At 44.3% G+C, this 17125-nt stretch overlaps 1 protein-coding gene across 1 annotated transcript in view; it reads right to left on the bottom strand.

Annotated features, from left to right (window-relative positions):
- Positions 1–17125, bottom strand: part of LOC120063945 (parathyroid hormone 2 receptor-like) — a 124804-nt gene that overhangs the window by 48842 nt on the left and 58837 nt on the right. The window contains exons 4-6 of the mRNA XM_039014254.1: positions 15320–15430; positions 14830–14951; positions 14179–14276 (exon numbers count right to left, since the gene is read on the bottom strand). Coding sequence (XP_038870182.1) covers positions 14179–14276; positions 14830–14951; positions 15320–15430 — 331 coding nt within the window. The remainder of the gene's footprint in view (positions 1–14178; positions 14277–14829; positions 14952–15319; positions 15431–17125) is intronic.

Raw genomic sequence — 17125 nt, 5'->3', positions numbered from 1 at the left:
GACAGGTGTGCTGGAGTCAGAGCAGATCCCTACCAGCTGCAACTCGTTCCATAATCAAGACCTCTACAAATACTCAGTCATGCCACTTCCACTCTCCCAGATCGTAATCTCTGCTCAGTCAGTTCATTATTTTAGCCATTTATGATTATTCAAGATCCTGTGCCTGTTTCCCTGCCTGACACCTTTTATCCTCTCATTGCAGTTACCGCTCTGTCTCTGGCTCCTGTTTCCTGTTCCACATCTCACCACCCAACCACCTTACTCTGGATTGTCTCACCACCACTACCTTGGATTCCCCTCAGGACCTGTTTACCCTGTTCTACTCAGCTAACTCCAACCTCAGTCTCCACATCTGGCTTTTCTGCAACTCATCTGCGCTTCCCGGGATCTGCACTCCATATCTCTCTGTGTAACAATAAATATTTTGGTTCATTCATCCCTGTTTCCTCATCGGAGTCTGCTCTTGGGTTCCCCTTTATCGCTGTCCTTGATTATCTTTTTGGCCTTCCTGTGACATCGGGTGCTGTAGGTGTCCTGGAGTGCAGGTAGTTTGCCCCCTCTATTCCTCATTGTCCTTGTCGGTTATTGTTCCCATGTCCGTTGGTCGTGTGAGTACCTATCCGTTGTTTCAGCTTCTGTGCTGTGTGTTTTGTATATTGTGTATTACGGGTCTCGTCCCCCACTTTGTCTCTGTACTGATGTTTTGCCTGTTTGATTGCCTTACGGAGGGAATAACTAGCCTGTTTGTATAAGGTCATATTCCCAGTCACCTTGCCATGGTTAAATGCGGTGGTTCGCGCTTTCAGTTTTGCGCGAATGCTGCCATTTACCCACGGTTTCTGGTATGGGTAGGTTTTAATAGTCACAGTGGGTACAACATCTCCTATACACTTCCTGATGAACTCAGTCACCGTATCCATGTATTCGTCGTTGTTCTTCTGAGGATACCTGGAACATATCCAGTCCGCATGATCAAAACAATCTCAAAGCATGGATTCCGATAGGTCAGACCCGCGTTGAATAGACCTTAGCACGGGTACTTCCTGTTTGAGTTTCTGCCTATAGGAAGGGAGGAGCAAAATGGAGTCGTGATCAGATTTTCCGAATGGAGGGCGGGGGAGGGCCTTGTAGGCATTTTAAAAAAGTGGAGTAGCAGTGGTCCAATGTTTTACCAACTCGAGTACTACTGTACGGTCAGTGTTGGTAGAACTTCGGTAGCGTATTCCTCAAATTTGCTTTGTTAAAATCCCCAACTACAATAAAGAATGTTTTTTCCAGTTTGCATAAATTCCAGTGTAGTTCTTTGAGGGCCATCGTGGTATCGGCTTGAGGGGGATTATACACGGCTGTGACTATAACCAAAGAGATTTATCTTGGGAGGTAATATGGTCGGTATTTTAGGTCGGGTGAACAAAAGGACTTGAATTTCTCTATGTTATCATAATCACACCATGAGTGGTTAATCATCAAACATACACCCCCCACCTTTCTTCTTCCCGGAGAGTTCTTTATCCCTGTCTGTGCAATGTACTGAGAACCCAGATGGCTGAATAGACGGGGACAATATATCCCATTAGAGCCATGTTTCCGTGAAACAGAGTACGTTACAATCCCTGATTGTAAATTTATTTGAAATACATTTGATTTGATTTGATTTGATGTATCTTTGGAAGGAGATCCTCACCCTGAACTCGTCTACTTTATTATCCAGAGACTGAACATTAGAAAGTAATACACTCGGAAGCGGTGGATGGTGTGCACACCTGAGTCGGACTAGAAGTCCACTCCAAATACCGCTTCTCCGCCGGCGGTGTTTTGGAGCAGCCTCTGGAATAAGTTAAATTGTCCTGGGGGGTACGAACACAGGATCCAATTCGGGAAAGTCATAATCCTGGTCGTAATGCTGGTGAGTTACCGCCACTCTGATATACAAAGGTTCTTTCCGGCTGTATGTAGTAATACGAAAAGATTTCTGGGCTAATAATGCAAGAAATAACACACCAAAAAACAAAATACTGCAAAGATGCTTAGGAGCTAAAAGCAGAGCTGCCATATCTGTTCATCTTACCAGAAGAAGATCAGGAGAAAAAAAATTGGGGACATGTATTTAACCCCTTATTTTTCCCACTAAACAGTCTTCATGTATACTTCCATTCACTTATTCAGCTGCTACCGGGGGAACTTCAGACGAATCCTGTGAGGCCTGTGGGCGTCTTAGAGAGTCTCACCTTTCTACAGAGGCGTCATATTAGTGTGTAGCCCAAACTGTTCAGAAGCTACAGACAGAAGTTGGCAGATCGGCTGTACTGACTACAGACAAGTCCCAAGAAGCTTGTGGGAGTCATAGAGCAAAACGGAGAACACTGTCGTGTTCGCGAGAGTCTAGTCTTTCCATTGAGGGGTTTTAATAGTTTCAGACGTTACAAACGATTTTGTGAATAGACCGATTTTCAGGATGACTCATGAACTGACAAACACCGCTTTAGCTTTGTCACCATTCACTGCATATGCGGAAGTGCAACATAGGGTGATGCGGTGGATTGAGAAGCATCCAATGCAAAAGATATCTCTAGCTTAAACTGACGTTTTTTTTAATGGGGATTTTTTAAATGATGTTAACAGAATTTCCACGGGTGAGCGGACATCGTTTAGCAGTTTGTCTCATTTCTTAAGGCCAAGATTTTGAACCATCGTCTCGGCTGTTAGATATGAACGGGGCATAATGGTCTTCCACACAACTGTGTAAGACCAAATCGCTTACTTTTTGCCCAGGGCAATCACATTTCCTATTGTCCACAATGTTCTACAGTTTTGCTGAAAACTCCAATTTGCAACTAAGTAACCAATCAAAAACACCCATAACATGCTGACCACACCACTCGTGTCATGTGCGCGAGCATTGCAAAACAAAAATACACATACATCTTATTCAATCATTGCACCCACACTGCTCGTGCGCGTCAAGGCGCTAAAATAGAACTTGGTTCTATTTGTGACTGTCACGTCTACTCCTGCTCTTCCCCTCCGGCATACAACGTCACCAGAGTACTAACCACCGGTCCTGGGATTCATCATTACGCACACCTGGCACTCATCATTACGCGCACCTGTTAATCATTATGATTCACACCTGGACTTCATTACCTTCATCATCTCCTCCCCTTTATACATCACTCTCCCATGTTCACTCACCAGTTGATATTGTTCTTGTGTATCGGCGTTCTGCCTTATGTTAGGGTCATGTTCTTGGTTTCGTTGTTTTAAAACGTTTCACCTGCACCTGCTTCTAACTCTCTCCATCATAACAGTGACGCTCAACGCACTGCAAGTCCTGCCTCTCCCATCTCCTCATTGGTTTTTAGGAGCAGGTACCCACGTGCCATCTCCTCATTGGTTTTTAGGAGCACATACCCAAGTGGGTGATTGAAAGAGGAACTGAGGTCCACACTCCAGTTGGTTGTGGTAATGCACCTTAAAATTGGTTACCAACCGCCATATAAAGTCCAAATAAGAAGGAGGAGAGATTACTAGAAACTAACTCGGTTTAACGTTACCCTTTTATCTGTGGATTAATTGTCGGAGTAGAGGACCTTGTGCATTTCAGGTAAAATAACAACCCAATGTTTATATCCCAATAAAAATTTGCTAGCAACAGCAAGCTAGCTAGCTATTGCCATAAATGTCTAATATTTTTCGACCTGTCCCCAAATTAATATAGTTGGTTCAGTTTGCTTTGACATTTCAACCTGTGTGTCCTGATCGCATCTGGTGTGGGGGGACAAAATCAATATGCGCACGATGACGCACGCACGCATGCGGTTCGGTCAGCATGTTAGTGTCCTTCTTTGAGGATTGACTCTAGGACAGGCTGCTCTCATAGACTCTAACCGTCTCCAGAAGTCTCACACAATTTAGCTGGATATTAGACCAAATTGGTTACGCTATGCCCAAGGGAATCAAATTTCCTTCATTACAAAATGTGTTGGTGAAAATCTAATTATCTATTAAAAAACAACTGCTAAGTGCCCGTTATTTGAGCTTGGAGGACTATTAGGCTAGATGAGGAGAACATTACAGATTTACTCTGAAGTTGTCAAGACACTCTTTCCAAGCCACCCACTCACAATGATTCTGGGGACTGTAGAGTCAATCCCTGAGTGTTCTCTGTTCAAAAGCTCCATTAATACATTAACTGGAGAAAGAGTCTATTCATTCCTCTGAAACGGCTCTTAATAAAGAGACGTCTCCCACGCTGTGTGCTCCCTCTCTCTAGTGTACTCAGGGCTAAAGCACTGGCCTTACACCTCAGACAAAGCTAATAGGCTAATGACAAGGCCACAAACATTTTAAGACATCCCTAGCCGAGGTATAACAAAACACAACCATGTTGCTAAAATGTGGAATACAAGTAGTCAATTGTCTGCCCAACATACACAAACAAATAGCATTAGGAGATTGTCATGCAACTTGAAAATATAGACCTGTAAACCCACAGATACAAAAGATGGAAATACAAACTATGAGTATTTATGATGAATGTAAACTTCACTTTTTGGTAGCTGTCCAATAGACAACTTTTAAGTCAAATGTATTTTTATGCAGTGCTGTATGGTCCCGCCTGACAAAAATGCATACAGTGCCACGTTTTTTGATGTTGTGGCTAAAGTAATTGGCTTTAACAAGTGGGCTCAGACGTTGAAATTACATTTTTAGGTGTCCAAGGTTCTTTAAAGGATGTTGTATCTTTAGTCCCTAGTCTTGCAATTAAGTCAGGGTGGCATCACAAATGATCTTTCTATTTTGCCGCAAATCCAATATGGCGTACAAGATCCAATATGGCTGCCATAACATTTGATGGATGTGAAATAAAATTGTTTTAAAAAAGGATGTTAAATCAGCTGTAAATTTGAATTTTGTAAATGAAAGGAAGTTTTTCCCGAATTGTGTACAACATTCATGCATGTAAAGACTGTTCTTCTGAATCAATTGGATTCTGAATCAAATATGGCTCTAATGATTACACTAAAACACCTTCGCCTGCATATGCTGTAAGTAGCACATGTTCATTTTGTATTGTGTTATTCTGTCTTTAAAATGGCTTCATAAATCCCTTGGTATACCTAGGACTCTGAATCTTAGCGATGGCGGTAGTGCTATATGTTCAGGAGTGTCAGATGTTTTTTTTTACACAGTTTGCAAACTGATATGTGACACATTAATGTCAAAATAACATGCAAAACAGGGATGTTACATACAACTTAGCCAAATACATTTATTTTAAGAATGTGAAATGTTAGAATAATAGTAGAGAGAATGATTTATTTCAGCCTTTATTTCTTTCATCACATTCCCAGTGGGTCAGAAGTTTACATACACCCAATTAGTATTTGGTAGCATTACCTTTAGATTGTTTAACTTGGGTCAAACATTTCGGGTAGCCTTCCACAAGCTTCCCACAATAAGTTGGGTGAATTTTAGCCCATTCCTCCTGACAGAGCTGGTGTAACTGAGTCAGGTTTGTAGGCCTCCTTGCTCGCACACGCTTTATCAGTTCTGCCCACACATTTTCTATACGATTGAGGTCAGGGCTTTGTGATGGCCACTCCAATAGCTTGACTTTGTGGTCCTTAAGCCATTTTGTCACAACTTTGGAAGTATGCTTGGTGTCATTGTCCATTTGGAAGACCAATTTGCGACCAAGCTTTAACTTCCCGACTGATGTCTTGAGATGTTGCTTCAATATATCCACATAATTTTCCTGCCTCATGATATCATCTATTTTGTGAAGTGCACCTGTTCCTCCTGCAGAAAAGCAACCTCACAACATGCTGCCACCCCCGTGCTTCACGGTTGGGATGGTGTTCTTCGGCTTGCAAGCTTCCCCCTTTTTCCTCCAAACATAACAATGGTCATTATGGCATAACAGTTCTATTTTTGTTTCATCAGACCAGAGGACATTTCTCCAAAAAGTATGATCTTTGTCCCCATGTGCAGTTGTAAACCATAGTCTGGCTTTTTTATGGCGGTTTTGGAGCAGTGGCTTCTTCCTTGCTGAGCGGACTTTTAGGTTATGTCGATATAGGACTCGCTTTACTGTGGATATAGATACTTTGTACCTGTTTCCTCCAGCATCTTCACAAGGTTCTTTGCTGTTGTTCTGGGATTGATTTGCACTTCTCGCACCAAAGTATGTTCATCTCTAGGAGACAGAACGTGTCTCCTTCCTGAGCGGCATGACGGCTGTGTGGTCCCATGGTGTTTATACTTGCGTACTATTGTTTGTACAGATGAACGTGGTACCTTCAGGCGTTTGAAAATTGCTCCCAAGGATGAACCAGACTTGTGGAGGTCTACACTTCTTTTTCTGAGGTCTTGGCTGATTTCTTTTTATTTTCCCATGATGTCAAGCAAAGAGGCACTGAGTTTGAAGGTAGGCCTTGAAATACTTCCACAGGTAAACCTCCAATTGATTCAAATGATGTCAATTAGCCTATCAGAAGCTTCTAAAGCCATGACATCATTTTCTGGAATTTTACAAGCTGTTTAAAGGCACAGTCAACTTAGTGTATGTAAACTTCTCACCTACTGGAATTGTGATGCAGTGAATTGCAAGTGAAATAATGTCTGTAAAACAATTGTTGGAAAAATGACTTGTGTCATGCACAAAGTAGATGTCCTAACCGACTTGCCAAAACTACAGTTTGTTAAGTGGAGTGGTTGAAAAACGAGTTTTAATGACTCCAACCTAAGTGTATGTAAACTTCCGACTTCAACTGTATACTGAGATCATGTGACAGATCATGTGACACTTAGATTGCACACAGGTGGACTTTATTTAACTAATTATGTGACTTCTGAAGGTAATTGGTTGCACCAGATCTTATTTAGGGGCTTCATAGCAAAGGGGGTGAATACACATGAATGCACCACTTTTCCGTTTTTATTTTTTTAAATTACATTTTTAAACAAGTTTTATTTCACTTCACCAATTTTAACTATTTTGTGTATTTCTATTACATGAAATCCAAATAAAAATAAATTTAAATGACAGGTTGTAATGGAAAAACGCCAAGGGGGTGAATACTTTGCAAGGCATTGTACTTGGAAGTCTACTGAGGAACCGGTAAGATGTGCAGCGTCGTGGCGATTTGTCCGCAGGGCTAATGACTCTTCCTGGCCTTCGAGGTCGAGGGGTCTAACCGCTGCGGGGAGGATGACTGTCCACTCTGCTCCGTCATCTAAAATGGCGTACGTACTCAGGGACTTCTGGCCACTCCTTAGCATGAGTGACATGCTCGTTCGTTCTGATTGGAGTGGGTAAGGTAGACTCTGTCTAGAGGGGTGACAAACAGGACACTGGGGCTTGGCTTGGCTACAACTTGAAGGACGTTGAGATGTACTTTCCCACATGGCTTCCTCAGGGTGCATGCATTGGGCCCATGGTTGTTATGACCACACTTCAGGCAAAGCTTTCCGTCTTCGATCCGGGTTTTCGATCTGTTCTGGCGTCTGCTTCACTATCTATGTGCACTGAGAATTATAGTGCTTGACACTGGGAAAAGAGGCACAGACATTTGAAGTGGTTCCTTGAGACAGTGGATGTCTGGACGTTGGGAGTATTGCCAACCTGGCTGTCTCTAGCTCTGGACTGGACAGAGCAATGCTAAATGGTGGTGACAGGTTGACTTTTTGGCCTTGGATGTGATGATCGTTCCCTTTGAGGGCTTTGTGGCTTTTTGTTTGGTGATGCTGTGCCATCTTGGAGGAGAGCAGGTGTGCTTCGGCCTTGGTCTTGAGCCAGTCAGAGAGGTCTGTCAGGTTGCAGGTAGGTGCTCCACAAAGCTTTCCCTGTAGTGCCTGCCTCGGGAGCAGCACTCGGTCTATGTGGCCTGTGCATAACAGCTCCATGCCTTGGAGACCTTCAAGGGATTTCAACAGGCTTACCAGGAGGTCTACTCTGAGGGTGAAGCTCTGGAAGGCCTTGGAATCTCCACTAACATCAGGGGCGTTGAGGATCGCAGTGAACTCCCTCTGTGCCAGTTGGTGTGGTTGTCCGTATTGTATCTGCAAAGCCTGCATAGCTGCAGTGTAGGGCTGCTGGTAGTGTCAACATGCTTGGGTTATCAGCTTGGCCTCATCCAGTATCAGGTGCTCCATGAGGACGCTGTGCTTGTAGAGTTCTGAGAGTTCTATATGAGGATTCAAGAGGTAGTCCAGTGTCATCTTGAGGTCTGTGAACTCACTTCACTGTTGTGGACTAGATTGGGAAGCCTTAGCACAGGTACTGGTTGCAGGTACGGTTGCTGGAGCGGATAGGCTGGTGGATAGGCTGACGGTGCAGCAGATTCAGGCAGGTGAGCTGGACGGAGAGGTGCAGCAGGTGGCAGCTGATAAGTCGGCTGGAGAGGAGAGGTCCATGGAGGATAACCTGGCTGGGCAGGTGCAGTCCACGTTTGGTCAGTTAAATAGGATAGAGCAGCTGATGGAGGGTTGGTCGGAGGACTGAGTCTGAACAGTTGGTAGACCAGAATAGCCCGGAACAGTGGATAATGACTGTTGTGATGCAGACTGAGCCTGAGTCGGTAGTTGGAAAACTGGTTGCTCCGGGTGTTCCCTCCAGTCCATGGCTGGTTTGGTGGAGTTAACAGCATCAAGGCAGAGTGCGTGGTCACATCTCCATCCTGCTGGTAGAGACTTTCGGCTGACTGCCTACTTGAAACTACTGTCTGTGGCAGGGATTGTGGCAGTGTAGGTCTGCGTGGTCATGGTGGCCTCTGTAGCGGCTTTCCATGGCGTTATGTTAGCGGTAGAGGGACTGAAACTTGGGCAGCAGTGTCATTTGTCCTATCCATGAGCTGGGTGTGGGATAGTTCGTTGTACTGGGTGTGTTGTGAGGAGGTTGGGGTAGAACTGTGGGGACCTGGACCTTACTGAACAGGCTTGATACGGGTGCATGGACCCAACCGCCTCACCGAGTTGGGAGGCCACGGCAGTGGTCTGGGCAATTAGGTTCCCTACACGTGATACAATGTAATCGAGGGTAGTGAATTTTCTTTGCCTGTGCAGCGTGGGGGCAGAGGACCTGAGCAAAGGGGATAGTTGGTCGAGGGGGGGCTGCAGGCTCGACCTGCTCTTCAATGGGCTGCAGCTCCATGGTGCTGGTACTCTGCACCTGCTCTCTTGCTTGGGGAGTCAGGTAAACTGTGGATGCTGGTTGTAGAGGTTAGGCATGTGCTGCCACAGGTTGTTGTCGATATTGTAATGATATCGGTATCCATCGGTTTCTGAGATCACGTCCTGTAATGGGATCATCTGACGATGAGAATGTTGCTGTGTTTCTTTGCTGCTCTGCCATGTCACAGAAGGCTCAAAGGACCAATGTAACTGAATGACGGTTTATGGTGGTGCTCATCTTCAGTGGGACTCCAATAAGAGCAGGACCAGAGGCAGAGATGTAGTTCAGTTAAGAGTCTTTATGTACTCAGAGGAGAAAGGTGATACAGCGCATAGAACATGTCATTCAGATGGGTTTGATTACAATCTTGAAGTGTCTTGATGTGTTCAACAGTGACATGGCTCAGTAACCAGCTGGTTGGTTATGTAGGATACGTAACAGGTACGTTTGGTTTCTCTAAAGGGATACAAAGTACAAATAACAACAGACAATATTCAATGATAATATGCAAATTTGATAAGCCTATGAATGAATAAAGCTCTGCATAAACATACAGTAGCAGCAGTTAACAATTAATGGCAATAAATGGGGTGTAGTAGAAAGTGTCATGGAAGACCAAAGCAGTAGCAGGCTAACAGTAGCTACATAGCGAATCACATGGCATGTGGCAAACAAACAATACATCTTCTTAGTCCTGGTTTCACAGCTTGAAATATTGGGTTACATGAGCTTATTGGCAAAATATTTGATTTCATTTGGCAAAAGACCAAAAGACCATTTGGCAAAAGACCTGCTGACCCGCTGGGCAGACGGGCAGTGCAGGCGGCGCTGGGCAGACAGCAGACTCTGGCCTCTGGAGACGCACAGGAGGCTTGGTGCGTGGTGCCGGAACTGGTGGTACCGGGCTGGAGACACGCACCACAGGGCGAGTGCGTGGAGGAGGAACAGGGCTCTGGAGACGCACAGGAAGCCTGGTGCGTGGTGTTGGCACTGGTGGTACTGGGCTGGGGCGAGGAGGTGGCACCGGATATACCGGACCATGAAGGCGTACTGGAGCACTTGAGCACCGAGCTTGCCCAACCTTACCTGGTTGAATGCTCCCCGTAGCCAGGCCAGTGCCGCGAGGTGGAATAGCCCGCACTGGGCTGTGCTGGCGAACCGGGGACACCATGCGTAAGGCTGGTGCCATGTACACCGGCCCGAGGAGACGGACTGGAGACCAGATGCGTTGAGCCGGCTTCATGGCACCTGGCTCGATGCCCACTCTAGCCCGGCCGATACGTGGAGCTGGGATGTACCGCACCGGGCTAAGCACACGTACAGGAGACACCGTGCGCTCTTCCGCATACCACGGTGTCTGCCCGTACTCTCGCTCTCCACGGTAAGCCCGGGAAGTTGGCGCAGGTCTCCTACCTGACTTCGCCACACTCCCCTTTAGCCGCCCCCCAAGAAATTTTTGGGGCTGACTCTCAGGCTTCCAGCCTCGCTTCCGTGCTGCCTCCTCATACCACCGCCTCTCGGCTTTAGCTGCCTCCAGCTCTTCACGAGGGCGGCGATACTCTTCACGAGGGCGGCGATACTCTTGTCCAGAATTTCCTCCCATGTCCAGAAGTCCTGAGTACGCTGCTGCTGCTGTCGCTGCTGCCCGTTACCACGCTGCTTGGTCCTTTTGTGGTTGGTGATTCTGTAACGGCTTTCTTCCTGGGATGAAGGAGAGGACCAAAACGCAACGCGGCTAGTGTTCAACATGATTTAATAAAGATAATAACGTGAACACTACAAGCAACAAAACAATAAAATGTGAAAACCGAAAACAGTCCTATCTGGTGCAGAACACAAATACAGGAAACAATCACCCACAACCCAACAGTGCAAACAGGCTACCTTAATATGGTTCCCAATCAGAGACAATGACAAACACCTGCCTCTGATTGAGAACCATATTAGGCCAAACAACAAACCCAACATAGAAACACAAAACATAGAATGCCCACCCAGCTTACGTCCTGACCAGCTAAACACAGACTAAACCAAGGAAATAAGGTCAGGAACGTGACAGCATTGTTAGGAGCTAGTAACATAAGCATTTTGCTGCACCCACTATAGCATCTGCTAAACTATGTACGCAACCAATTTTTTAAATTTTTTTTTAAAAAGTTTATTTAACCAGGTAGGCGAGTTGAGAACAAGTTCTCATTTGCAACTTGATTTGATTTAAGAGGAGAGAGAGAGTTGACAACACCAGTACATCGGAGATGAATATTCTTCAACTGCACTTGACCAAAGTATCCTTGGGCTCCCGAGTGGTGCAGCGGTCTAAGGCACTGCATTTCAGTGCTTGAGGTGTCACTACAGACACCCTGGTTCGAATCCAGGCTGTATCACAACTGGCCGTGATTGGGAGTCCCATAGGGTGGTGCACAAGTGGCCCAGCGACGTTTGGGTGGTGTAGACCGTCATTGTAAATAAGAACATGTTCTTAACTGACTTGCCTAGTTAAATACGTCAAATAAAATTCTTCTTCCTACTCAGCCAAATGTAACATAAATCCTCTGATGCTCACTGCTTCCTCTCTGTTTGGGTTTGGAGTGGGAACAAGACCTACCCATAAGGAACACATTGAAGTGAATGTTGTGGTGGTTTCTGCTTGGAGTAGAAAACATCAACTTCTGGAGGAGTAAACATGGTCTTGTTTTGAAGCACAGGGTCGATGACAAATATTATTATCATTATATACTATTTCTCTTGAGTCTGTTCATCCAGAGAGTTTCATATTTATCTGATAACATCACAAAAATGATCCCCACGCCTCGATGTGGCCAGAAGGCATGCGTTGTTATGATTCTGAACAGTCAGATAGATAGCAACAATGACAAGAAGCTGCCGTGTGGGGAATCGTAGGTGGCTCGTTTCAGCTCGTTGTATCTTGTTATTTATACCACATCTTGTTTTGAGGTGTTTTGACTGATGTCATGTCAATGCTAATATGGCAAAAATTAACTAGCTAGTTAACCAACAGCTGTAACAATATATTTGAGAGACAACAAGTGCTCATTGTGCGAATGTATTTATGCTTCAATAAACATTTGGAGGTGAAATATACAGTGCATTCGGAAAGAATTTAGACCCCTTGACTTTTCCCACATTTTGTTATATTACAGTCTTATTCTAAATTGTTTTTTTCCCCTCATCAATCTACAAACAATAACCCATAATGACAAATCATAAACAGGGTTTAGAATTTTAGAAAAAACAACTGAAATATCACATTTACATAAGTATTCAGACTCTTTACGTTTACAGCATATAGTCTTCTTGGGTTTGACGCTACAAGCTTGGTACACCTGTATTTGAGGAGTTTCTCCCATTCTACTCTGCAGATCCTCTCAAGCTCTGTCAGGTTGGATGGGGAGCGTCACTGCTAAGCTATTTTTACGTCTCTCCAGAGATGTTCGATCGGGTTCAAGTCCGGGCTCTTGCTGGGCCACTCAAGGACATTCGGAGACTTGTCCCAAAGCCACTCCTACGTTGTCTTGGCTGTGTGCTTAGGGTCATTGTCCTGTTTGAGGTGAATCTTCGCCCCAGTCTGAGGTACTTAGCGCTCTGGAGCAGGTTTTCATCAAGGATCTCTCTGTACTTTGCTCCGTTCATCTTTCCCTTGATCCTGACTAGTCTCCCCAGTCCCTGCCGCTGAAAAACATCCCCACAGCATGATGCTGCCACCACCATGCCTCACCGTAGGGATGGTGCCAGGTTTCCTCCAGACGTGACTCTTGGCATTCAGGCCATAGAGTTCAATCGTGGTTTCATCAGACTTGTTTTTGTTGCTAAACAACCAACCCGTCATTTCTGCATCATTCAATATGCCTGATGAGACAATTTAATGACGGACTAAAGCTTATCCAGTACTGCTGCCAGGTCTTTCTATTTTGCTTATTGTTTGTTGGCCTTGAAACATACTCACTTTCTCAGAAACCCTATCGAAAAAGGCTTCTTGACTAAGCTTAAAATCTTTATTCTTTACTTTAATATCCCTCCTCTCAATGTTTGGAGTATTTGTTTTTTTTTCAACTCATTTGCTTTCATTTCAGATTACTCTGCATTTCCATGTTGCCAAATGTATTTTCACACTCTGCAGTGCACAGCCAGGAAACTGCTATTTCCACACTGGCTTTCCTAGTTCTCATTTGCCTGAGCCAAACTCCCATTAGGCCATATGTCTGTTTTCATCTATTGATTATTACTGGAAGCCTCTCACACTCTTTCAGAAAGACATGCGCATGCACGCACGCAAGTATGCACACAGGCAGGCGCAAACACACACACACACACACACACACACACACACACACACACACACACACACACACACACACACACACACACACACACACACACACACACACACACACACACACACACACACACACACACACACACACACACACACACACACACACACACAGGCAGGCGCAAACACAGACACAGGCAGGCGCAAACACACACACAGGCAGGCGCAAACACACACACAGGCAGGCGCAAACACACACACAGGCAGGCGCAAACACACACACAGGCAGGCGCAAACACACACACACACACACACACGTTTGTTTTACTATACTTGTCGGGGCCCCAAAACTTATTCCCATTCAAAATCCTATTTTCCCTGACCCTTAACCCTTAACCTTGACCCTAACCCCAAACTCCTAACCTAAACCTTAATTCTAACCCTAATTGTGACCCTAACCCTAAAGCTTTCTTCCTTGTGGGGACCGGCGAAATGTCCCCACTTGTCCAAATGTTCCTTTTATTACTATCCTTGTGAGGACTTCTGGTCACCACAAGGATAGTAAAACCAAACCACACACACACACACACACACACACACACACACACACACACACACACACACACACACACACACACACACACACACACACACACACACACACACACACACACACACACACACACACACACACACACACACACACACTCACCTAAAGTATCCGATGATGAAGATAGCCACTAGTAGAGAGCTGAAGGACACAGCGTAGCCTACGGTGTACATGACATACAGACGCTCAAAGAAGTCCTGCTGGGAGAAGGATAGAGGTACTGTAGGTACAGATGTAGGATCTTAATTGGATCACTCTTTTGTTGCTGAGAATTTTCTTGCACAGCAGGAAATGCTAACTTGTAGTGTATTTGACTTTTATAAAGGCTTCTAAAGTTTGTAATTTCCACTTGTAATTTCCACTTTTCCACAGACTTGATTTGCCCTAATAGAAAATGTCCATTAATTATAATACATATAATAATTCACATTTCCTGTTGTTGCAGGATTAATTTCCTGGTGTAGCAAACTGGCTCAAATTAAGATCCTACATCTGTATTACTGTAAAGCTTCCCTAACAGATGTTACTAGCTGAAACAGCCATGTAATTGACCCAGTTGCTCAGTGGGAGTGAGAATGACAACATCAGGGTTGATCCACATATGCTAAATATATCATATACTGTATGGATAACTGGCTTTGGATAAAACCATCTGCTAAAAGACAATACAATATATACAGTGGCATTGTAGGGTTTCCTGCATATGTGGGGATAAGGCAGCTGCAGTAGCTACAGAACAGTACTCACTTTCACCCTCTCGTTGCTTGGCTTCAAGAACCCAGGGCCCAGACACTCTGAGTAGTTAGGCCACGTCCTGTTCAGGCTCTCCACAAACACCCACGACCCATTGATGTCACACTTCCTGTAGGCATGACCTGTAATATATATCAACGAATCAACATACTGTATCTCTGTAGCTTACTTGGTTTCACTTGGCACCTCAAGTGAGGCAGTACATAATTCACATTTCTAAAGTCACTATAAATCCACTAAAAATGCACTATATCAATCATACATTGGTAAACGGGAACCCATTCTCCCATGCAGACAGAGTTGTTTGTCATAATACTTTATCTGTGTACTTGGATTAGACAATACATAATCCAAGTATTAATATAAACTAGCTATGTATCAACCATACACAGGTAAAAGGGAACAACACAGAGATGTTGTGTTCAAATTATATTTCTATGGGGAACCTGGAACCTGTTCTGCCATGCATACAGAGTGGGGTGTCACCTACCTTTGTGGTTGAAGTCGAAGATGTAGCTGGGGCAGGGGACCTTGGTGACAGCTGCTGGGTAACCCTGAGGCCAGCAGATAAGGCCATCCCAACCAGGGGGGCAGAGGTCATCTAGAGGAGAGGCAGAACACTCTTTTCAACTACAGTGTGTGACCGGTGCAGGACCTCAGAGATACAGTAGGAACACGTTGGGAATGGAGGTTGTTCGAATATTGAAATGTTCCTAACTTTGAGGTTCTACTATATTGACACTTGAAGACAGCATTGTACACTTTGGATAATTTTATAGCTTGATCATATGAGTTATATTGATTTTATACAACGGGTGGGTCTAATCCTAGATGCTGATTGATTAATACTGCATTCAGGACGGTGTCTATTCCACAAGTTACCACCGGCTAAAGCTATGACGTTAAAATACCTGTTTACTCTGTTTCATCTCACTGAAACAGTGAGTTCATCCACTGTCTCATCAGCCTATCCAGGCAAATGTATAAACTTGATCTCATCTAGACATTATCTCACATTTCTTTTAGACTAGCATTTGATACTCAACAGCAGAGATTGGTATAAACCCTTGCTGTCAACATTTGCAACATTGTTTCAATATTGAAATTCGATCTCCAGCTGTCCCATAGGCAGGCAACTTTCTCAGTCAGTCGAAATCATGAAAGCGGATTCATTTTTATTGATATACAGTATACAAAGAAATGTAATAGAAAACAGGTAAAATGAAACTAAATGCAGCTAGTTTGCAGTCTTTCCAGGTTCAGTTTGAAGTGATTGTGTTAGCTGTGTTGTTGGCTAGCTCCTCTTCTCTAAACAACAGTGTCCTGACGAGTGAGCACATTTTCTATGCCAGGTGAAATTGTGTATCATTAGCTCATTGTTATGGATGTATCCCAATAAATGTCACTAGAAAACAACTTAAACAAATGCAAATGCAGCTACTTTGCTGTTATTCTGGCTGCACTGTTTGACCTTGACTGTAAGTTAGCCGTAGTTGGCTAGCTAGCAACCAAGGGATAAGAATGTTGTCAGCTAGTATGGCAATGGAACATTTACAACGAACTACTGGGTCACATCTCTGGCAACCGAATCGATAAAACGAACGACCAGCCGGCTTGGGTAGCATCTCTAGATTTGTGTCGGGGCTGTATCTTGTGGAAGGATGAAATAGTATGAATAAATTCATAAAAATAAAGTTTTCATGAAAATTGGTCAATCATTATTTGAATATGTTGGTAACCAGTTGTATAAAAGTGATAATGCCCTCGAAGCCGGTGTTTGGAGGATATACTGGCACGGTTTTCCGGCCGTCTACTTCGTCCAGGGCCTGACAACACTCGTGCCAATATATCCTCCAAACACCGGCTTCGAGAGCATTATCACGTGAATATCCCAATTAATGAAGTCAGTGGGATGTTAGGTTACAGAACATCCAGAGCATGTACAGTTTATTCCCAGTACACTATGTCTTCTTCACCTTGACCTTACATTAGCAGAAGTGACGTGCATGCCTTTAAGAGAACCTAGTGCTCCTCTATGAATTTCCCTTACATCCCACCAGCAGACAGGCATTGATACATAGGTGAAGGTGAGACTCATCTTAGATTCAAACCGGGATAGCATATGTCTACATTCATTACCTCACAGGTTCATCAATCATTAATGAAACAAAATTTAGTATGACCTTCGGCTGAGTGAATGTAAAAAAGCCAGAGGAAGGGAGGGGAGGGTAGGAGAGAGGAGGAGAAATATGTAATAAAACATTGTACATTTGGAGAGTTCGAGTTCAGAGATATG

The sequence above is a fragment of the Salvelinus namaycush genome, chromosome 19 (assembly GCF_016432855.1).
Source record: "Salvelinus namaycush isolate Seneca chromosome 19, SaNama_1.0, whole genome shotgun sequence".
Taxonomy (NCBI): Eukaryota; Metazoa; Chordata; class Actinopteri; order Salmoniformes; family Salmonidae; genus Salvelinus; species Salvelinus namaycush.
This window is presented reverse-complemented; position numbering and strand designations above follow the sequence as displayed.